Genomic DNA, 23,831 nt, shown 5'->3' on the forward strand with positions numbered 1-23,831 from the left:
TCACACTTTACAAGAACTAATTTACAGTTCAGTTTGCACAGATTGACAATTTATCGTTTTTTTCCTGTTATTTCAAAGTTAACAGTCCCAAAAAAGTAGTTAATGGTCATTTTTTCTTTGTTTGATAATATATATACACAATAATGTACAACTACATATACACCTGGTGGTGTAAGACAGTCACATCGGACCCAGATCATGCTCTTATAATGGGATCTAGAGTATGCTAGTTATGGAACACATGCACACGCACACCATCGTCTTGTCAACATACGTATTACACTGCAATCATCTTTTACATGTGATATGACAAAAATACCAAAGAAAACAAGTAATTATTCATTTAATTGCATTGTCTTTTTTTTCATTATAGTTCATTTATGTTTTTTATAATTTATGTAGAATAAGCATGTCATTTTGGTATACATTGCTGCTGACTATTTTAAAAGGCACTCTCTTTAGTTCTTTGAACACAGACATAATTCCAAGGTGGTCATCTGAATCACTTACACGTGTTCGTTCTCCAGACAACACAATGTTGGAGGGCTCGCTCTTTCTATGGGCCCCCACCAGATGGGGTCCTGTGCAACCACACTGTCTGTATGTAAGCCCCTGTATAAACCACCAACTTTGACAAGCACATCTTCCACATCTTATCCAGTTGTGGGTTGCTGTGGCAGCAGACTCAGCAAAGTATCAGAAAGACGTCCTTCTCCAAAGCCACGTCCTCCAGCTCTTCCTGTGGATCCTCAGGCGATCTAAGGCCAGACAGGATATGTGATCGCTCATATGGGTCTTCTTGCTGAGAAGTTCTGGGCCGGACTAGAACGCAAAGCGCTCCAGAACGCTTTGCGTTCACACCAAACGCCAAGCGAGATTTTGCGTTGCATTACTCGCGGGAGTTTACTCGCTGGATCGTTTGTTGTTATTCGCATCATTTGCGCTAGACGTGCCGGAGAGGAGGAGTAGCTAGAATTTTGCATTTCTGCGTCTATTCGCATCTAAAAAAAATGTTTTCCCTGTGTTTGGTGTGAACACGGCATTAGAAGGGAGCAGTCACTCTAGGCTGGTTGCGTGGACGACTTCAGGAGGTCTAAGATATAAGATATTAATTAGTGAGATTTAGAGGTGCTGGTTGGTGGAATATTTTACTGTTGACCAGTTAGCTTTTTCACCCTGTTGTTAGTCTTTCTGCTGAGCTAAGCTTACCGGCTGCTGGCTGTAGAGTGGTTTTGCTCTTCTCACTAACTCTTAGCAGAAAAGCTTATTCCCCAACATATAAATCTATTGCTTTCAGGGTGAGCTCTCCGTTTGGCTGCTTGAATCTGTGATCTCATTGTTTCGGCGTTACCCAAAGCTCACGACCATGGGTGCAGGTTGGGAAGGCTTACCCTCACTTGAGACACTTGAACTCCGAGGAAGGTTTTCGAGCAGACGATGTTCTGCTGCTGTGAAGAGATTTACTACTTACTTTGGAGGCCTGATACAAAGATTGTAATGGTAAAATTCCCTCTCTTTGCAGGTGATCATGATCCTCACCAAGCTGTATGATTTTCATATTGGCAGCGTCACTGAGAGCACTCTTTGGAGGTGAGTACAAAGCAGATTTTTATTCATAAATATTTACATGTAATGTCTTTGAATCCTGTAATCCTGTAATGCTGCTACTACCAAGGGATAGCCTTTTGTGATGGTCCTGTGATTGGCTTGATGTTTTGGCTAATTGTCAGTTTGATATATGGTGACTGATAACAAAAAGAATCTGACTTGGCCCACTGTAGTAAAACATATGCTCATTTTCAGGTTCATACTTTTGCTTTTGTTTCTACTAAAACGTGTTTACATACTCTGAAGTTAAAAAACACATTATTTTTCTTTGCTGCTTGATTATAAAGAGCCTGCATGTGACATAAGAAGGGGAGTCAAATCTGATTGGCTTGTTGAATCACATGTTTACTGATCTCTTTAACACACAAATTATTATCTTCTTTCACAGCCTGTGGGTTGTTAGGCTCTCCAGACACACACATGTATGTGCATAAGCACTTGACAAGTGAGTTTTTCACAATTTGTCCCCTTTTAACCAAATGCTAGGACTTCTTCACCTCTGTTTTTGAACCACTCCTCTCTTTTCCCACCTGTCTGCAATCACTGTGTCTTTTCTTCTTCGACTCCTCTTGTGTTGTTAACAGTGTGTTCTGGTGTCATGCATGGTCAGACAGGGCACTCAATGTGGAAGATGCAGTTTGCCATGCTCTTGTTCTGGCGTGTTATCTGATGTGCTGCCCTTCTTCACCCCTCCCGGGACTGAAATAAACACACAAAGCATGCACACAGACACTCCTGAAACAAGAGTAAAAATACACCACCGAAACGGATGGGGAACGCGTCTCTGATGATTTAAAAATGCGTGGAACCCATTTCCATTGTGGCTTGTGACATTAATACAATTATTCCTTTGTTTGAGTTTTAGGATTATGCCACACACATGACAACGTCCTCCTGGTCAATATTTGGCCCGTTTTTCCAGGGAAACTACTTTGGGGTAATTGGGTCCTCTGGTAATAGGCCATTTGCCAAACCCCCACAACATTGATTTCCCAATCATATAGCTTTGCAACTAGCAACTAATTAGGCCCAGTAGATCTGTCAAGCTTTGGATCTCTGCAGTTATAGCGATACTCGGAAGATGGTGTGTTTTTCTTTTTTTCCCCAAGCCTTTCCAAAACCAAAAATACAAGAGTAAAGGTGCAAGGAATGGATCCAATGGTGTGTTGATCTGCTCAGTCCGTTGTGTGTGTCAACAGCACATGTTATTGTGAGGTAATAATCTCCCACCCTAAAAGGATGTCTCTGCACTATGAGCAAAACATGCACTGGTCAATTTAGAGATTCTGGACTATATCCTGGTTCCATAACTTCTTTTTTCAGACTAGTGGAAAGAAAACATCCAAAATACAAATTCAGAAGTTTATTTTATTCCTTTTAAAACGTTTACTTGTTTTTTTTTTATGGCTGTTGATACTAATTTCTGATTTATAGAGTTATACCAAGATATCCAATATTCCTTTTGTAAAACATTTGACCAACATGTCAAGAGAAGTTAAAACCTGGCTTTATATAGGGTTTAGATTTCTGTTCTGGAAATGCATACAAATGAGCACATATTAAGTCTCATTTGCATTATTAAACATCACATTTAGGACAGCTTGTAACAAAAACTGAAGTAACTACTTCAGTTCACCACAACTTGACTAAAAGTAACCACAGGGAAAGGAAGATGTAAGAGAAACAGCCTGATGTCTGGAGTAGTTGAGGACACAGATGTACAGCATTTCATTTTTGGGTAGACAAATAGAGAGAGTTTGTTTACGACTCAAAGACATCCAATCTTTTCTTGATTCACTTCATACTTTTTGAATATGTCCCCCTCTCTAGTGATGCAGTTCTGTGCTTGAGTTAGAATTGCTGGTTCAAACCCCAGCAGCTCGATTTGCCTAAAGACAAAGGAACAGTGTTCCATCTGCACCATATTGTTTTTCTTTGAGATTTTCAAGATGACATTCCTTTAAAGCACAACACATTTGCACTCCTCAAGTTTGACAATGATAAGCTGTGCCTAAGTGACTGCTAGCCATTTTTGACATTTAGACATCTACTTTGTAATTTGGACCCTGAGGCAGAAACAGAGTTTTGTTTTGGTATTTGAATGAGTGAAGAAAATGCAGTCCCCTGATATTCTGCAGTGAGACAGAACACTATGCTGACACTATGACGAACTTGATTAATGAAAACATTCTTGGCAAATGCTTTCGCTTTCGTTCGTATACTTCTGTAATAATTCTATGATTGCTTCTGATAAGACTCTACTATCTGTATTTCTATATTTCTACATTTTCCGTCTCTGTCCTTTCAAACTCTACATGTTTATCTGAATAGTCAACTCAGTCCACTTTATAAAACAGGATCGTACAGGATGTGTAGAAGTTGAAATTTGTTCACTTTGATGATCGCTAGTCCCTGCTGCACAAACGCCCCCAGACATCCCCCCCCCCCCCCCCCCCCAATCACATCCACCACAGATGGCAGAGAGAGGACATAGAGTAGCCTAAAGGAGAGGGGAAAACCAGCATAATGTAAACTGCTTATATTATAAGCCAGGTTGTGGTTATCAAACTGACATGGCTTACTTCATATCCATGATCTCAGCATCTGACATGGTGTCTGCTTCCCCAGTAACCGTTAAAAAATATGTGTTTTTATTACAGTCTATAATGTTGGTGTGCCAAAAAACTAATTTGCTTTGTAACAGTGAAACACTGTTAGCCTACTGCTACCAATAATATACAAGACTGACCTGCTTCTATCGTTTGCTAATGTCATTTCCCATCAAAGGATTATTAAACAGATACTTCAACCCGCAAAATGACCATTTGTATATCGGTTGCTCACCCTGTGTTACCTTGAATTCTTGAAGAAAGAATTCAAGGTAAAAACGTGATGAGTAATTGAAATACAACATTTTGGGGATGAAGTATTCCTCTTAAGTGTGCATGTCTATGTTGCAAGAGGCCAACTGCTGCTCAGTCAGTCTGCACGCCGTGACAGGCTTTTATTCAGTGATTAAAGGTGCAGAAAACAGTGGGGGGAAACTTCATGAAGAAGCTCTGGAGGTCAACTATCAGGCTGCAGGCTCTAAAGCTACCCCACACGAGTCCTTAACTAGTTACATAACACACAATAAATACTAAATGAATAGAGAGTGCAGTTCAGGTCAAGGCAATGGCAGCATCTGGCACTGAAAGCTTCAGTATTTCGAACAGCCACAAAAAGACAAACCAACGAGTACCTACATGAACTGTTTGCAGCAAAGTAAGAACAGTATGTCTGAACAATTTTTTATTTATTTCTTGCACACAAATAAGTGATGATTGGACGAAGATAAACCCTAGCACTGTCATCAGAGTTAAATGCACCATGACAGTTTATCTCTGCAGGGAAGACGTAATCAGGTGAGGTAATTTATACATGGTGTGAGAACAGGGACATCACTGTGGTTATTGGCAGCACTCCCAGCCCTCGCTCACCCACAAACCTACAGTGAGGGGAGCAGCTGTCCATCGCCGCCTGACTTTCCAATACATCAGTGTCTGAGGAAACGCGGTGTTGTGAATGCATGACGGGACTGTTGGAAGCAGAGGAAGTTGAAGGAAGGGAAAATGGACAGAGGAATGAAAAAGGAGAAAGATAGAAGGCCAACTAGCACTTTGTATTGATGCAGCTGCTTTCTGGAATCAGCTCAACTGGGGGCAGCGCTGAGAAACCTGGCTGTCTCATGTCAGCTCCGGCCTCTGACTGGTCTCTCTGTTGCCGGCTAATTGAGATCAAAGCTCTGATAGGGTTTGAAGAGGAGCGGTTGGACAGAATATTTATCAGTTTGCGTGAAGACGTCCCAGATAACGACTCTTAAAGCTGCCTTCTTGCAAAGGTCGAAGGCAGTGGCAACACCTCAAAGTATCGGCCAGTCAGTCTGTCAATTTTAATGAACATCCTGACCTTAGACAATGAATGCCGATCGGGCAGTATCAGAAGAAACTTCAGAGCTGAGGTCCAAAGTAAACCGGAGCGCACAGACTTTAAAAGAAGACTAATGCTGCGTTCACACCGGTCGCGTTGATTTTTTGACGCGCGTCGAGATTACATACAAAGTCTATGCACAGACGCGATGAGACTGGCGCGCCGCGATTTTGCGATGGCGCGGCGCATTGGACGCGTTATTGTCGACGCGGTGGACGCGTTGGACGCCGCAAAATCGGCAACGCGCGAGTTGAAATTTTTCAACTTCAGCGACATAATCGCGTGACGCTGTGGCGCGACAGCCTATCAGCGTTGAGTTGCTCCCCCTGTCATCACTGGCTTCCTGCCGTTGTTGAATCAGGAAATAAATCCTGTAGCCGTCTGTGTTCACCCAGAGCTCTACGATACCTCATATCAACAGAGACCGGACCAAACTATGTGTATGCATGTGTGTGTGTAAACCATACGATACAAACAATGAATAGACGCTGCCGTATTTACGTCTACGTGACGTTATTGAGTGCTGGTGGAGCTGCTACGATGTTAGCATAGCCTAGCACCGATCCATCAGAGCTCCATTGAGAAGACCAGTAACCTACAAATCGTAATCATTAGTAGTTATTTCGGAGTCCCTTTTTGTCGGAGAAGACAAGTACAAATCGGCATCATTACGTAGTTATTTCGGAGTCCCTTTTTGTCGGTTTATTGCCGTTGAATCACAGCCAAATCAGTTTATTTTGTGTTCCTACAGCTGTAGTAAACAGCGACCGGTGGCTTGCTAGACACTGAATACAGCTCGATACAATCCACGAAGCTCCTCTGACTTCCACAACACGTACAAAGCAGCAATTGTCCTTATTCCTTTCACGGTTGACAGCGGAAAGAAATGGCGGCCAGGTGAACGGCTTCCAGGACGATAAACCACGCCCCCTCTCCGGTGCTACGAGATTTTGCGGCGTTTGGTGTGAACACGACCGGCGGCGCGTTGGCGCGATTTTGCAGTGCGTCAAAAAATCAACGCGACCGGTGTGAACGCAGCATAAGACTAACTAAGCCCCAACACTGCCCTATTCTGAGAGCAGGAGAGGCCTCATATTCCTTGTGAGGATGTAAAAGCATGTTTAACCACCCCCTTCACCGATCAGTCAGTCATCATTTTCAAAGGAGCCTTCATATGTGCGTGGTTAGAGGGAAAGAATGAAGACAAGCAGTTTATCGTTGACAATAAATCAAAGTCAGCAAAACAATTCTTCAAAGTTGTGCAGCCTCTCTCATCTGGCCTCTGGAGTATTGTTCTGCTGTAGATGAAACTTTATCAAATAGGACAAGTCCTGTATTAATTTGCAGGTATTGAGACGTGGGTTAATTAATGACAACAACAAAGTCAGGTTGCATTTCCCTCCTATCACTGTATGGATTTGACACATTTTATACTGTTTGCAAACATGCCTATGCTGCAGTTGTTTTCTGTGATTTATACAGGGAGTTCTTTGAAGTTACTGGATTACTGAGCTTGATGATGAGCTGATGGTAATCTCTTTTTTTGGTCCACTGCAACACACATAAACTGAAGTCCAGTCCTTTCTTTCTTATTTTGTGTTTCCTGAATCCTCAAACTGAACGGAGTTGACTGAGTCATCAGCACTGACAGAGTCGGTAGCTTTTAACATTGGTGCTCCCCTCACTGGAGACAGAACGCGTCATTGTCAGCTCAGCCGTGGTAAACTGTCAGGTCCTGATTAAAAAAACAGCTAATAAACAACAGAAGCCACAGAAACATTCACGGTACCACGACAGTGTTGCAGATAAGAGCTTACTAAAACATGTTATAGCTTAGCAAGATATTACGAAACAGTGCTCATGTTTGTGCTGAATGAGTTCAGTTCGAACCAGCAACGGACTCATCAGAATCCCAAACTGAACTGAAAGGCTGACGTGATAGGCTCTTTTGAATGAACATATAATGCAATCTTTAGACTTTAAAACCAAAGAAACTATATTGTGACAATCTTTCGTCATACTGAACTGGACAAAATAATTCAAATCAGAAAAGAGATGAATCATGCTATATCTTCTGCAGTATTCTTAGTAGCTTACATCACTGTCTGTGTGGTAGAGAGGCAGGACTCACCACTGGCTCATTGACATTGCTTCATAAATGAAGCAAACTAACAATTATCATTGTACATTTGTACTAAATTAGCATGTGATACTGAGAGCTCGAGTCTCATGAAGGACTTGTGAAGGCCCTCTATGTTTAACTGCCCCTGCAGTGGAAATACCTCTCAGCTAATGAACAGCTCTCTCCCAATGAACTTCTATATGAAAACACCATACCACTAATACATATGTAGCAACTGACTCTTTCATATTATCCTCCAAAGAACATTGCTGTAGCCAATTTGTCCTTTTTCATTGAGGCACATTTTGCACCAAATAATCGTTTCAGTCGAATTATTTTAATTGGTCTTATTCTTGCCTTCAGCAAATTGGTGCTGATCTGATGAAAAGAAGAGCATTCTCTCCACTCTTCGTTGTCATCTATTAATATTGTGATTACAGTAATGATGGTTGATATGAAGAAATGTTCATTATGAGGATAACTGCCTGCAATTAGTGTCACTGGAAATGACAGTGATTAAGAAGTATCGAGGAACAGTTAAAACAACTGCTGGGGAGAATTTTGTGCAGCACTAGTTGCTTCCGGTCTGGAGAATAATTAGTAATCCAGAACATATCAACAAGTAAGAGGCGAGCTTCACCAATTTCACACATAACGGTCATTTACTAGTACGACTGTATAGTATTCAGCTGCTTGCTCCAGGACCACTGTCAAGCATGCAGCATGTATGTTAGGGCTGAAAACCAGGAGTGAAGATGCAGATATTGATCCCCAAAATCTGATCCTGTTTCATGTGGAAAGAAAACTAAAAATTCCCCTCCAGACACAATTTAAAGTATGTAACAATACTTGCTATGACAATAAAATCAGTAGATACATAAAAAGGGGGCTTGAAGAACATCTACTGTCTTTTTCATTGAGAAATTCTGGATCTGGCCTGGCTCTGCCCACCACCGCTGTTCGCGCTAGGTTGACCCATGTACAAGGGAACTGGGTCCAGGGTTGGAGGCAGCATCCCGTTCATTCCTATTCAGTGGAGCATGGAGCGAAACAAATTCGATTTTCAAGTATAAATGACAGATTTACCCGGATCTTCCTGCAATCGTCTGCATCACTGGGCCTATACAGTATTAGAGTTAGCGCTATTGTTTCGCTGCAGCCTCGTTCATTTTACATGAACCTAGTTCATTCACATTGTTGCATAATGGCAATAAATGATGATGACGGGAAAAGTCTGAAGAGAATGTCTGGATTCATCTATTAGGCTTGGCTTGACCGGTGAAATAGCAGTGCGCATCAAGATGGAGGCGCCTGTGGGTCAGTGATCGGGTTGATCCCCGGCTCTGCTAGTCCATGTTGATTTGTCCTTGGGACACTTAACCCCAAATTGCTGAATGAGTATGAATGAATGGGTATGAATACATACAATACATAGCCCTAAGTTACAGTAAATATTTTGGGTGGGAAAATGTTTATATATTTTGTTGTGATCTATAATGCTAACATATAGGATGAGCAAATCTGTTTGTAAAACACTCTGGCTGTATAATTGAATGTAGCTCATAATAATACTACTGATTTATTCGTTGGCAGAGTACCCAGTTGAATAACTACAGGATGCTGAAACATGTCCCTTTTAGGATTAATTTCCACTGCAGAATACAAATATGTTTGCCTCATATCAGTCCATCGTCAAGCTGACCTATCCATCTCCATCTTCATTACCTCCACTCTATTTGACTTCCATGGTGCTGGGTGATTCAATTTTAGCTAACCAATCACTAGAGACCAACATATGCGCCTGAATCGAGCATCATTTTAAGTTGTCAGGGAATGTGTTGCCATGATGACATTCTTCTGCGCCTGGGTTTTGTCTTGTCGTTAGTTTCCGCCGCTGCACTTATTTGCTGATAGCTTTTTAAACGAGAAACCGTTGTTTCATGTCACAATGCCAGACAAATCAGTGGACTTGAACTCGGTGGAGTGGGCAGATTCAAAGGTCTGGACCCAGGCAATAAATAAGTGGTAGTCAGTGGATTTGCATCAGCTCTCTTTTGAGAGGAACATCATTGTTGGAGGGGTTCCCCTTGCCTAAGTACAGGGACCATCAAAGGGAGAGAAAGAGGAGAGAGCTCTGCATTATTACTCCCTGGCTGCAGACTCCTCCTCTCCCGCTGTGCCAGGATGGGGTCACCTGGGGGTGAGGAGTGACATCCTCTGAAATTGCATCATTTAGCTGAGCATGCTCACAGGCTGTGTCATATTTCACAGGTCAGCGCCTATAATAATGGTCCGGCTCTCTCAGAGAGACCTACCTGATGTCTGTGACCTTTTTCCAATTGGACTTGGTATTTCCAGAAAAACCTTGCCGGCCTGGGCTCGCCAGAACATTTCAAAAGCACTTCTTTGAAAGCACTCTGGGGAGGATAAGCTTGATACAGCTTATGTTGGCTCTGCTAAAGTGGAAGAAAATGTAAGATGAATGAGAGCAACTCTATCTGCATGCACTCACTACAGTATAGTTAGAGCTGCCTTCAAATGTGTATTAACAATGGAGTTAATGGCTATGTGTAATGTGAAAGTTGTTGCTCATAGTGATGAGCTCACGGACAATCACCTGACTCTGTACCTCCCTCAGCTCTACAGATTGTTCTACAACCTGCAAAGATTTGATTCAGTCTCACTGCAGCTGTTTTACAGCTGTAAGCTACCGACTCAGCAACGAACTAGGATGACAAAGTTACCGACTAACTGGTGAACTAAGCGGAGCATTTAGCAGCTAAAGAGCCAGAAATCCCTCTAAATCCATAGTTTACATTATAACTGCGGTGGTTATGTCAAACATAACCACCTATTTGGATATGACCTCTGCTGAGTATATTTCACTCATGTTTATGACCACGAGTAACCAGGACTGAGGTGTGTTTTTATGGGCTGAGTTAGTGATTTGATGTAACTTTTCACCCTTCCTCTAACTGGGAATGTTGGTGTTGGCAGAAGAAGTACTCAAAATGTGACATTGAAATTATTAACTATTAATAGTACAATTAATAACCGCACAGTAAATGTCCTGCATTTAAATGTTTCCTTCAAGTGAAGAGTGGAAGAGAGACATTATCAGCAAGAGTCTGTTTACGGTGGAGCTTTCAGTTTTAATATGATGCTGGATTGTTACATGAATAATTCAAATTTTGATATTGCACGTAAACATTTCTCTGTCAGGTAAATGTAGTAATGTCTTCCTCTGCAGTAGAAGTACACAGTAAGTAGTATACAGTTGAGTTGCATATTGCTTAAGAGCTTTGGGGCCATGAACCTCATGTGAATGACAGCACCCTTTTTGCCCCCCCCATCGTGCTTTACTTTGGCTTTAATGCATAAATCACCTCGCTGTTATTAAAGAGGTAATTTATTCGGACCCTCTCTCACAATATTTAAATTCCTACCTTTTTTAATTACACACTCGTGGGCTTTTCCCTCATATCCTGAAGCACATTCTCATTTGCTTCTTGTCATAACAGCAAATGTTGGATTTCATCAAGAGGGTTTAGTCTGGAGGCAGTGTGGAATTTCATACCACGACGATTCAAGGGCATCTCCGTTTGAGGCGGCTCTGGTTTGTTTTGCGGTAAATCAACTTAAAGTCTCATCATCCATCCAGATGCTGCAGTGATTCACGCCATTTCTTTTTCTTCCCATTTAGCAATGTTAAACGGATATTTCTTTGTGTTTAAAACATATTAGATCTGTAAACCATCCACTTCACTCTCATCATTTTTTTTCGATTTAGATCCTGAACTAATGAATCCTATAATGTCTATAATGGATTCACTTATACCCCTCAAACGTATTTCACAATGTTCTATGTTTGTCGACAGCAGCGAGTAGCCTGAGAGCTTTGACTCCACTGCTTATCTGAAATGACACAAATATTTCCATGCAGGACGGCATTGTGACGCGAGTCGCCCGCAGCACGGAGCTGGACAGTGGTGGCTGGTGATGTGGCTGCTATAGCTAGGTACATGTTTTGTTTTCGCCCATACCAGCTGCCCATGCTTGCAGAACAGTTATATAGTCATTCCTGAGGCCAGTGCAGATATGTTGACATTATGGACGAGATGCTGCCAACTCCCAGAGATGCTGCCGGATGTGTGAGCAGCACAGGAAGAAAGTTTAGTGAAGGTTTGTGGAAAGTTTATTATTCGTTCCCCCCCCCCCCCTTCTTCTTACTTACCTCGGTAAAACTTCACATGATTGGCTTTGGAGCTGCTTATCAGAAAGAAGAAAGGTTCCAGATAAAGGCACTGCCGAGTCGGGAAAGATAGCTCCCACTCACCTTCCAGGAGAGCACTTTTTTCCCCCTTCTCTTTGGAAATGGCAACAAAACGAGAATTTACCCCTGTGCTGCCGCAACAGGATGCACGCCAGGCAAAGAGCAGGCGATCAAACAAGAGACTTTTAGAGCGTGCACACTGACTTCTTACACTCCTGCCTGGCTTTTATCACTTCTATACTTTCCCAAGTCTCCACCAGAGAAACAGCTGGCGTTCTGCTAAACACTCGCGTTTGTGAGTCGCTCATTCTCCAGCAAGCAACTTCGAAGCTGACAGTAAAGGAGGGAATGATTTACAATTGGATTCTGCATAAACAGTGCATGATGAGCACAAATCCAAAAGAAGCTATTCCAGATATGAATCAAAAGTTTGTTTGCAACCTTCAACCAACACGACAAGGTAAGAAAAAAAAGGATTCAGAGAGTTTCCTGCAGTGAGTGAAGCATTAAAAAGGGTAATATTTCTCTTTCACTGTTTGCCATATATCAGTTTTAAAAAGCAAGCAATGTCTCTTTATTTTTAGAATAATTTCACAGACAAGTCATTCAGCTTCATCAAAATGCCATGGGATAGATACTTGCACCTGACCCCCATGACTGTGCTCTACACACCTCTAACAATCTCCCTGTAGGTATACACTGCAGGGAAATGGGACAGCTTCAAATCAGAGCAAATGTTGACGTATTATGCGCCCCAGTCGGCAGAAAACATGTTGGTCATTGTACGTGTTGGCAAACCAGACGTTGAACGTCGACTCTTCTGAAGCAAAATCAAATCATGTTTGCAGAAACGCACGATGACACATAGTTTATGTTCAGGCAACAAGACTAATTGGTTCGAGTTAAAGAAAAAGATCATGTGTGATCTGGTTTGTGGCTTAGCGGCCTTTCTTACGTAATGTAACAAGCGTTTACCTTTGGTTTAACACAGGACACCAGCAGCGGCCTTTGTTTGACCCACCACCTCTCTTATCACTCTTTAACAGTAACTCAATAACAGCCGCTTCTCCTACATTTACATCCATACGTTAACATGGTGGCGAAGAGAATTTCTACTTTTCCACATATATTTGATCATACTGTATACATTTCCTATATATAGAAGGTTAAAGGCCCAGTGTGTAAGATTTAGGGGCATCTAGTAGTGTGTTGCAGGTTACAACCAACTAAATACCGCTCTGCTAACCCCTCGTGAGCAGAGCGGTATTTAGGACGTTGCCCTTCAGGTAAGGAGTTATGTTTACGATTTTTTTCTTATCAATACTTGTTTCTTCTACCCGACACATTTTAAAAACAAATAACTTCAGAACAGACTCCAATTTATTTAAAAAATATGTCTAAATATTGTTTCTAGAGCAGCAACAGTCATGTTTACAACAGCAAAGTCACTTCATAAAGTTATTAATATCTCACTAGAAATAAATGTAAATAATATAAATTGAGAATGAAGAACACAGACATCCGTCAGTACCAGCCATTCCTCCTGTCCTCCTGTCTGCTTTGTCTCAGCCAGCAGAGAAGTTCACAAAAGAAGCATTGCGGCGATGGCCGATTGAATTAGGTTTCACTTTTGTTTCCATATTCACAGATGTATTGACAAAAGTATGTTGGCTTTTTACATGCGAATATTTTATTGCACGTATTGTAACAACTCGATAATCCTTCACTTCACCTGGTTCACATCACCACAGCGGCCTCTCTGCTTGCGCTTCGTGTGTGTGTGCAGGCAGTAGATCAGCCCCATAGAGAGCAGATGAACGCTGCAGTTTGATGATAAATGACAGCAAAACATTAAAAAACATTAACTAATAAAAGCACCAGTAACGTCGGGGCTTATCAATACTACAATCTTTAATTATTTAGCACCGGGGCTTGTTCAAAACCGGGTTTCTAAACGTGAAATGGGTAAATCTCTCGCCAGAGCTGGTGTGTAGAAACATGGCGGACGAGATATAAATGGATTTTTCTCAGCATAAGGAACACACTACGCTTCTTAGTTTCAGGTGATTATACACTGATTAAAACATAGTAATGAATCCCTCTGAATGTTACACACTGTTCCTTTTACATTTATTTCACAAGCTCCTTCACGAGAGAACGCCCCTACTTCTCCGGTCTCTTATGTTTTAGCACATTTAGACTTTGACTTCTGCCTGACCCCGACATGTCAGTTATCATCACTAATAACACTCCAGAGACCTTGTTGGAGCACAAACTCAAACGTACTGGCCACTACGGTGCGCTGCCACTCTCCAGAATCCCACTCTGTAATAACCCAGCCCACTGAACTGCTATTTTACAGGCCTTCCCATTCCATGAATAATGAATGGAGGGAAGTTGTTTCTGGTTGTTCCTTGCTCGCCAGCTTTCCAGGGTTGAGAGGTATTCTGAGGGATTTTCCATTTAAAATCCTGCACTCTGAAAAAGATTTGAATCACATACTGTAACAGTATCATCTGTGACAAAGTGTGAGGGGAAACTGGCTGTCACTTCACCTCCAAGAGGAGAGAGCAGAGCAAAAGAGGGTTGGGTTAAAGGACGATGTGGGTCAGGTCAGCAGCTGACAATCGCACTGAAAACAGGATGGATTTATCTTCTGTGTGACCGAAATAAAAGTCCTTCTAGGCTTCATGAAAAAGTCATCATGTCTAGGGGGGAGATTTTTTAAAGTTTCATACTTTATTTAAAAAATTCATTCTGGAAAAAGCAGTCCGGAGCGTGGCGAGCAAAGAAGGGGATGAAGCAAAGATACCTGCCTAACCACTGTCAAGGTTGGATGGAGAGCACGGGCCGTGAGTGGGATACACGGCAAACGCTGTCACTGAGAGCGATCTTTGAATGTCAGCACTTCTGTCCACTCCGGCTGGTCCTTTAAGGGATTTCCTCCAACACTGCATTTGCCAGACGCAGTGCAATGATGCGGTCAGGTTATATTTGGTAAGGCCTGAGAGCAGCATTGGGATTCTGTGTGGGTTTTTTTTTTCTTTACAAAGTTCATGTCAACTCCAGTCCTCCCCTTTCTGCTTTCCTTGTTGTTTGCATGTATCGCACTCCAACATATTGCTGTTATGTGAAATCTTTTTGTTTTACAACGGAAGATCTTCTCTCACTTTCTCTGCGCTTTGAATTAGCAGCAGCATGGATTCCAGCATGGTCGACAGGCACATTTTCGTCTTTCAGTTTGTTTCACACATGGGTTGCTTTTATATTTCCCTTTCACTATCTCCCACCGACACAGACGCATAGAGTCGGATGTGCACATAAACACATTTCTTGATCTATTGAAAGAAAGACAGACTTTGGTGTTCAGTGCTCGGTCTTTTGAGGTTCCATTATTTCCTTCATGCGTCGGCGCTTTCCTCTCTCACGTGTGTTTCACTGACAACTCTGAACACCTGTGAAAACAGTATCTTCCAATCTTGAAGTGGCAATTCTCCAAAGTCATTTTCAATTAAGCCCCAGCGGTTGTGCATTAGAGGAGAGATTGTACAGCCGTTGCCTGAGGTGAAAACATGGAAAGATGCAAGCGTATGTGTGTGTGTGTGTGTGTGCCATCTTTGAGCAGGAATGTGTGTGCAAGAGTGCAGCTCAGGGTAAGTGTATATTCCACAGATAAACTCCTTGACAGCTTGTACACGATGACTGTCCTTGCTGAGATGTGCTTTGCTGATGGTAGCAGTGATTGTTAAAAGGCAGCTGCAAGTTTGCTACCTCTGCTAAAGACATGCTGCAACACAATCGTTTTTGGCGTGCAGCAAATATCAGAATGGGTTTTCATTTTCCTGAAAAGTCTTCGTATTCTGTCAGTAGACCCCAAACTGTTTCATTTGCTGATGGAAATGTAATGTGACTGGCGGGCTGAGACTGGCAATCAGAGTCTCTGTGTCTACCTTTCTGTGTTTTAATGAATCCTTTTTCAACATTACAGTGTAGGTCGTAATGTACCATGTTTGCAGGGTCCAAAATAAACCTTCGGGGATAGATAAAAACAAATTACCAGCCAATATTAATATATTGCTTTTTACTATTGCAAGTTTCTATTATTACTATTTAGCATGTCATCTTGGTCTCATATGTGATTCCCTTTGTATACTATAGTTGTGTGCAGTAATAGCACTTACTGCATCCAGAAATATGAATCAATCAGCTGTTCAACAATAAAGTGTAGCACCTTAATACATTCACGTGTATTCACCTGCAAGACAACACACTACAAACAAACTCACCCTTAAACAAAAAAAAAAAAAATCAACATTATATTCTTGTCCAACTAATAATGATTTTTGGAACCAACCTGGTGAGACACCGCCGCCTTTGCCAGGCAACGTTGGTTAACATCTGTTAGTTTCTTTGTGTTATCGTGTGACTTTAGTGTTTTAAAGGTTAGTTCAGGATCAATAAACCCACACATTAACACAAATAAACTAACCAATCAAGGCAGCTGTCGACCAGCAACCTTGTTCTGAGAGGTAAAATTACTATTTTTGTCAATGGAGTCTTGTGTATTTGAGGAAAGCTTAGATAAAAGCTTCAGAAAGGGCCGTCTGACAGCGAGGCTAAGGGAAATTATTCTAAATATAGCATATACTTCAACAAATATTGACTCTTTAAGGTGTCTAAATTACGTCCCCAGCAGTACATTGCTTTGCTCCCGTGCTGGTGCTCCTGTCTGTTTCTACAAGCTCCATCTACTGTAGTAAAACACTGACTATGGAGAAGAACCTCATCCAACCAAACTTCAAAAATCACAACTATTCCTTCAATCCATCAGAATAATTTGGGACAGGCTATGATAACGAAGAAATTCTGTACACGGTGCTTTAAAACCCAAATGCCAAACAACAACCACAGTGCTCATTAGCAGGATGCCACTGCATTTAAAATACATCAATGTGTGATACTCTATGGATCCTCAATGGTGGTATATGTCATATTATATTAGGAAATCAACATATGTTACAACATTGTACATTTCTGTTTATGAATGGAATAACTATAAAGGCGTGACTAATTGTATTAACAGTATGGCAAAATATCTGACGGCAGACAAATGAAGCTAAGCAGAAGTTCCGTGAGGAAGACTCTTCTTTACACTCATTCATTCACAAATCTCTCCTTCCCTCTGTCTCTGCGGCTTTCACTCTATTAGCTGATTGTGGGCGTTCACTTTCACTTACACCAAGCACATTCTGCCACGGTTTCCCAAAGCCAATCACATCGATGCTGTCACAATTGTAAAACTGCTCTCCTCTCTTCTTCTGCCGATGCAACCCTCCTCTACCCCATTCACCTCCAGTCGTCATCATATCCAGTGCCCAGTCCTGCTACTCATCCTCATCATTAGATCTGAAGCAACTTATTTCCTCACCACCATCAGTGTCTAGACTCCAGGGGGCATATTCTTCATCTAATCACAGCACCACTACCCCCATTTAAATGATTACATCACGATCGAGTCCCATTGCCAAAGACTCTTCACTATTCATTTCATCATGCATTTGTAATAAATGATTGCTTCACTCTAATGACGTCTCTCCTGATTGAAATTGTTATTGTCTCCCTCTACAATCCCATCACTACCCAGACCTAAGGTTTGTGTTGATAAATGAATGATTTGAACGAACCATACATTCAAACATTCAGTTATCTACTATGTTGTCATATATGGACATATAATGACACTGAACCACAGAATAGCGTTGTTCTTCCTTAGACCCTTTGAGGGTTGATTATTCTAATGGGAAAGGATTGGTCAGGGGAAGCAACTTCAAAAGGAAGTCGATACTGCCATAACAGTGAACCATGACAACAGTGTTTCAGCCTGAATGTTGTCTGGAGTGCCGGCTTAGTGTTTTGGATTAAAGCATTTAGAAATCCAGTGGTTGAATAACCAAGTAACTACCAAGACTAATTTCCCCGGGCAACTCATCCTCCATTTGTTTTCTTTGCCTCACACAGGGAGGCTGAAACCTTTCTTTTGTTCTCGCTTCAGAGGAAATGGCAGGGAAACACCCCGGCCATGTCACCAGGCGCTGCAGGCCACCACACAAGCATTGATCTTCAGTTTAGATGAACAGCTAATGCAAGTTAAGACTGTTGTGTTGGACATCTAGATTACTTATAACTGTTAATTAGTAAATGCTCCTTGGCAGAGATTCTAAGTCTCCAGTAACCCTTGGATCCTCACAATTTAGGCCCGATGCCGATGTGCAGTACTCGTACAGTTTAGTGTCCTGTCTCTAGTGAGGCAGACTATAAGGATCGGGGTTGGGGGTTTGGGCTCGACAGCTTTTCATTAGCGAGTCTAGTTCTGAATCTCGTCAAATCATTGTAGGTTGGTTTGGTGGGAAATAAAGACAACTCACTTAAAAAGTATGTCAGCACATACCAGAGTTTGCTTCCCGTCACAGACCTGTAGCTAACATTTAGAATCTTTATTCATCCTAACCACAATCATTTTGCCTGACCCTAATCATACATTAACCATAATGTATTTGCCATAACCATGATATTACCACATTATTAACCCAGCTCTGTAGCCAGGTCAGAGCCAGAGACAAAGTTGATTGAACAACCTTTTTGGAAAGTTACGTGGCATAACAGTATAACTTTTGAGAAAGTCCACAAAACTAAGTAGTTAACCAAACTAATCATTTCACAATGTTAACCACGTGGTAGCATGCATTTCTGCAACCATGAACCAAAACATTTGACATTCAACGTATCCTTGGTTTGCAGAAACGTCCAGTGCCAACATTTCTGGACTCTGGACTGGGTTGCATTAGCCACCGTTCAAAAACAAAAAAATGTCCTTGTTGCTCAAATTAAGCCCAGATTGAACCTAGACACATAGTCATACTTTGACCTGCAAATTACCAAATCAGTGCTTACCGGGGAGGTTCAGATTCTCTGAATTGCATTGAAGTGGGAAGAAATCAGAGCAGCCGTAGAAAACTCACAGTCAAGAGGACATACAAACTCTGAATTTAAACACAGCTCTGTAGAGAGTATAAATGCCCAGTCGGCCCTTTGCTGGGTACATGAAGGTCAACAAGAGGATTTTCAGTGTGCCCAAATCTGGTCTCACATTCTCTGTCATCAAACTCTCAGGCATTTTGTTCTGGCGACCGCTCTGCTTAGTTAATTCTTGGTCGTCCAAAGTTCCCTGGATTGTATCCAGAGAGCAGGCTTGTGTGGAGGACCTGTGGCTGGACCAGAGTGTGGTCCTGGAACAAAAGACTGCAACAATTCAGACAACTACAGAGGAAATGTCTGCGATGCCTTCAGGCGTCTCTACCTCTGACCCCTCAGTACTGCAGAGGACGCCTCACTTCACCAGCGATGTGAATGTTTTTCAAGCGCATCAGTCAGTGAGTGTTCAGAGTCTTCAGGCTGAATTTTGCCGCAGGGTTCTCTGCTAAGAAACCTTTCCTCTCGCCGTCTCTCTCGCTCTCGGAGCTTCCTGTGTCTCTGTGTGAGTCTCTTTCTGTGGACAGACAATTGAGTTGTTGCTGCTTCGGTTCAACTCTGACAACCACCTGATGACGCTTTCATCTTCAGACACCTGATGAATATTGATTCGGTGTTTCCTGTTTCATTGTGTCTCTTTGCCGGTTCGTGTGCGCTAGCATTCACTGATAGTTTTTTGTTCAGCAGCCATCCAGAGTCAGGTTAACAGAGAGAAGAGTCAGATAGGTAACCTGTTTTTCTTGACACGGTATTGTACAGAATTCATTGATCTTTAAATCCTGTGTTCTGTGATGTGCTTTGTTTGAGCTTGAGAAACTAAGATGATTTAGTTGCAATTTCCATCCCTCAGACTTTGAAGTGCATGGCTTGATTTAATCTCTCTTTCTCCCCAGAGCACAGTCAACTGTGCTGCTTTACCGACAGACATCTGGCAAAACCTCACAAACATTCCCGAATGCAATTTCTGTCCATCTTTCTCTCCAATCATTTGATGTTCACACACTCCCAGAAAAAAAAATGGAGGGCTTCACTTAATGAATGGAAACAAATGGAAACCTCCACTTTGTGACTGTGTAGATACAGCACACATCTCCGTGCATACTACGATGTTCATTTTCCATCTTATTGTTGTACTTAGCTGTCCACTACCAATTCCCATGATGCCTTGGCATGTGGCAGCTCTCATCCTTAAATGTTTTGTGGAATGGTGTATGAGATATCCTCTTATCTTTAACCTGATGTCTATATCATGGGTAATGTAGTGTAAATCAAATGGATAATGTGTAGATTCTCCTTTGTGCAATTTATATGACCACGGTGTTGGTCAGAGGTATTATTACTCAGAAATATTGTTTATTTCATTTTAGTACCATCTTGGCGGTAATAGTGTTGAAGAACAGAGGGTGACAGAGTTCGCTTTTTTATGTTCAGCAGTCAATAATGCGATTCAAATACCATACTTCCAAGAAGATCATATTGCCAGTGTGCCTGTTTCATAGTCACAGAATGATTGTGAAAATCTTCCACTCAAGAGAGTCTGATGTAACATATTGATTCAAATCTGCCTTAATCTCTTACTGATAGTCGCCTACCAGCTGCTATCTTTCACCACAAGCCTGAAACAGTCATAGATTCTACAGGAAAGCTCACAAACTGTTTGTCAGGTTACTTTTTACAAAAAGCACACTGGAAGTATTCCTCAGTTTGAAAATATGTAGAACACATAACTCAGTAGCAGTATCTTCCTTTCTTCTTTGGTGACCAGCCTTTGTCTTGTGCCATATGCTGGCAGAAGAATATAGCAGACAAGGCCTCACATCCTAGTCTAATCAAAAATCAGTTACATTGTAATATCAACTCAACTTTAATGCACAGATAATCAGTGAAGAGAACCATGAAACAAAGATGTACACCCCCATGTGTAAGAATCAGCTCAAATTGGGCTTGTCAGTTCCTGAAGACTTCTCTTGGTTAGAGGGCTGGAGCCTGTAACAATTGAACGTCTCAGTTGAAAGAAAGAAAATTATCTTTTATCTTAATAATATAGACAATTAATTGATCACACGTGTCATGTTCTCTGAGGCATGTATTGTTGAGGCACTTGCATATCCCATTGTTTCAGGATGAATGCCTCGAAGCAAGAGGCACACACACACTGTTTGAACAGCATTATTACACAGGTGGGTCTTGGGCTGGTCACGGTAAAAGGTCGGTTTTATCTTGTAAACAATATATTTATCGGTATTTCACATGAGCCATAGAAAAGCATTTTTTTCGGTCAGTATCTGGTGTGACCACCATGTATCTGTTGCCGTGCGACATATCTCCTTCACATAGAGTCGGTCAGGTTGTTGACTGTGGTCCTCTTCAATGGTGGTGTGAAGTTGCTGGATTTTGAGAGGAAAAGGAACACAGCATCCAGACATGCTTGATGGGTCACATGTCTGGTGAGTATGCAGACGCAGGGATGTTTTCAGCCTGCGGGACGTCACAGATCCTTGCGACAAGGGTCTGTCTATTATCATGCTGCAACATGAGGCGACGGAGGCGGATGAATGTCACAACAACACGTATCAGGATCCCATCACGCTATCTCTGTTCAAATCACCACACAGCTGTATTGGTTGTCTATAGCTGTACCAGCCCATACCATAACCCCACCGCCACCATGAGGCGCTCTGTTCACCACGCTGACAAACCGCTCGCCCACATGAACGCCGTCTGTCGGTACAGTTAAAACCAGGATTCTCCTCGCGCCGTCGAAGGTACAGCTCTCGCCTACTCAAGTTGGTTACGACGAACTGCAGTCAGGTCAGAACCCTGCTGAGGACAAGGAGCATACAGATGAGCTTCTCTGAGACCGTGTCTGTTTGTGCAGATATTCTTTGTGTGTGTAGACCAACTGCTGCATCCGCTGTCCTGGTGGCTGGTCTCAGACCATCTTGCATATGAAGTTGCCTGCTGTGGAGGTCCTGGGCCAGAGCGGTTGCACGTGGTCTGCAGTCGGTTGCATGTACTGCCCACCTCTCAGAAACCACACTGAAGATGGCTTATAGTAGTGGGATGAACATTCAGACGTGTGTGGCGCTGTGTTGTGAGATAAAACTGCTCGTTTTAGAGTGCCACTTTATTGTGACCAGCCCAAGGCACACCTGTGTAATCATGCTGTTTAATTAGCATCTTTCAGGATGTCAGGTAACAATGTTTAAACGTATGCGGTTTTGTTGTTATCGTTTTTTGGTTTCCCTGCATTTGGGTTTATTAAACTCAGTTCAATTGTAACGTACATCCATTATCCTTAAAAGGCTACATAATTAAATAATGTTCATAGAAAGTCTTACAGTGAATTTGAGAGTACAAAATAACAGCTATTTATTGGTTAAAGTGCATTGGTCTCTTCAACCCTGTCAGACCTACATTTGCATTCATTATTTTTTTCAAGTCTATGAAAAAGTATTTCAGTGTTTGTTGAACCCTTTCTTGACATTTTGAAGAGAAACCACATCTTCGAGGAAAAATATGAGGTCGAATATGAGCCATCTCTGACTTTAGGATAAGTGTGAGAACACTGAGCAGACGGTACAGTGTCTTGCTGACAACAGAACTGTGTTAGGAATCAAAACATTGGGTACAATACAGCAGTGATTTTCAACCTTTTTTGAGCCGCGGCACACTTTTTACATTTACAAAATCCTGGGGCACACCACCAACCAAAATGACACAAAAAGACACTAACACAGTACATATAATACATATAGTTAATATAGTTTCTAAATGTATTTGTACTCACTTAGTGTGAAACCTGGGCCTGTTTCGATGAACACAACATGGATATCCTGGCAGGAATGGTAGAAAGACACACACGAAGCTCTTCCTCAACAGCTCTCAGTCTCTCTCTGTTTTTAGTTTTTATCGCTGTCAAGCTTGAGAAGCTCAGCTCACACAGATATGTGGTTGAAAACAGGAGCAATGTCAAAATAGCTTTGTTGGCCAGAATGGGGAACTCCTTGGCAACAGCTAACCAAAAACTGTCCAAAGGAAGATCAGCAAAGTTTAGCTTTAAACCACGATCTTGTTTCAGTTCAATGAGTTCCTCTTGCTCCGTTAAAGTCATGTCCTTTCCAGCAACGGATGCTGAGCTGTATGGGTCCCTAACCCAGTCAATGCATTCTGTGAAGGCTGAAGAGAAATAAAATGACAACTTCTCCTCCAGAGTTTTCAAATGTTTGCCAATCACCTCGCACATTGCAGCAGTGTTGCCATCCTGCAGTTTCTCGGTGAGTGGGAACATCTCAAGGTTGCCACGCTGCACATGTTGTTGCCAGAGCTGCACCTTTAAACAGAATCCGTTAATTTTGTCAGTGCGTGTAAGCAGGTTTTCATTTCGGCCTTGCATCCGTGTGTTCAGTTCATTCAGATGATGAAATATATCAGCCAGGTATGCCAGCTTTGCACACCACTGATCACTTGCAAGCAGCTTTGAGAAATCGGGCCTCTCGTCTGTCAGAAACACTTTAAGTTCCTCTCGGAGCTCATACACACGGGCCAGCACTTTGCCGCGCGACAGCCACCGGACCTCCGTGTGGAGCAATAACACTTTATGTTCCGCTCCCATTTCCTCACACAGAGACGCAAATAAGCGAGATTTCAAAGGTCGCGTCTTCACAAAGTTCACTAAGCGCACAACATCATCCAACACAGGACCTAGATCTGCTGGTAAGGTCTTTGCAACGAGGGCCTCACGGTGCAAAAAACAGTGCGTAACAGTAACAGCTGGGTTTCTTTCTTTGACCCTACTTACGAAGCCTTTGATGCGCCCGACCATGGCTG

The 23,831-nt window shown here is 42.1% G+C and overlaps 1 protein-coding gene across 1 annotated transcript in view; it reads left to right on the forward strand.

Annotated features, from left to right (window-relative positions):
* sorcs3a (sortilin related VPS10 domain containing receptor 3a) overlaps positions 1 to 23,831 on the forward strand; it is a gene marked incomplete at both ends in the record, with an annotated part of 206,774 nt that overhangs the window by 88,956 nt on the left and 93,987 nt on the right. The window contains one exon of the mRNA XM_079279217.1: positions 1,523 to 1,590. Within this exon, the coding sequence (XP_079135343.1) occupies positions 1,523 to 1,590 (68 nt within the window). The remainder of the gene's footprint in view (positions 1 to 1,522; positions 1,591 to 23,831) is intronic.

Source organism: Melanostigma gelatinosum (genome assembly GCF_949748355.1).
Source record: "Melanostigma gelatinosum genome assembly, chromosome: 11".
Classification (NCBI taxonomy): Eukaryota; Metazoa; Chordata; class Actinopteri; order Perciformes; family Zoarcidae; genus Melanostigma; species Melanostigma gelatinosum.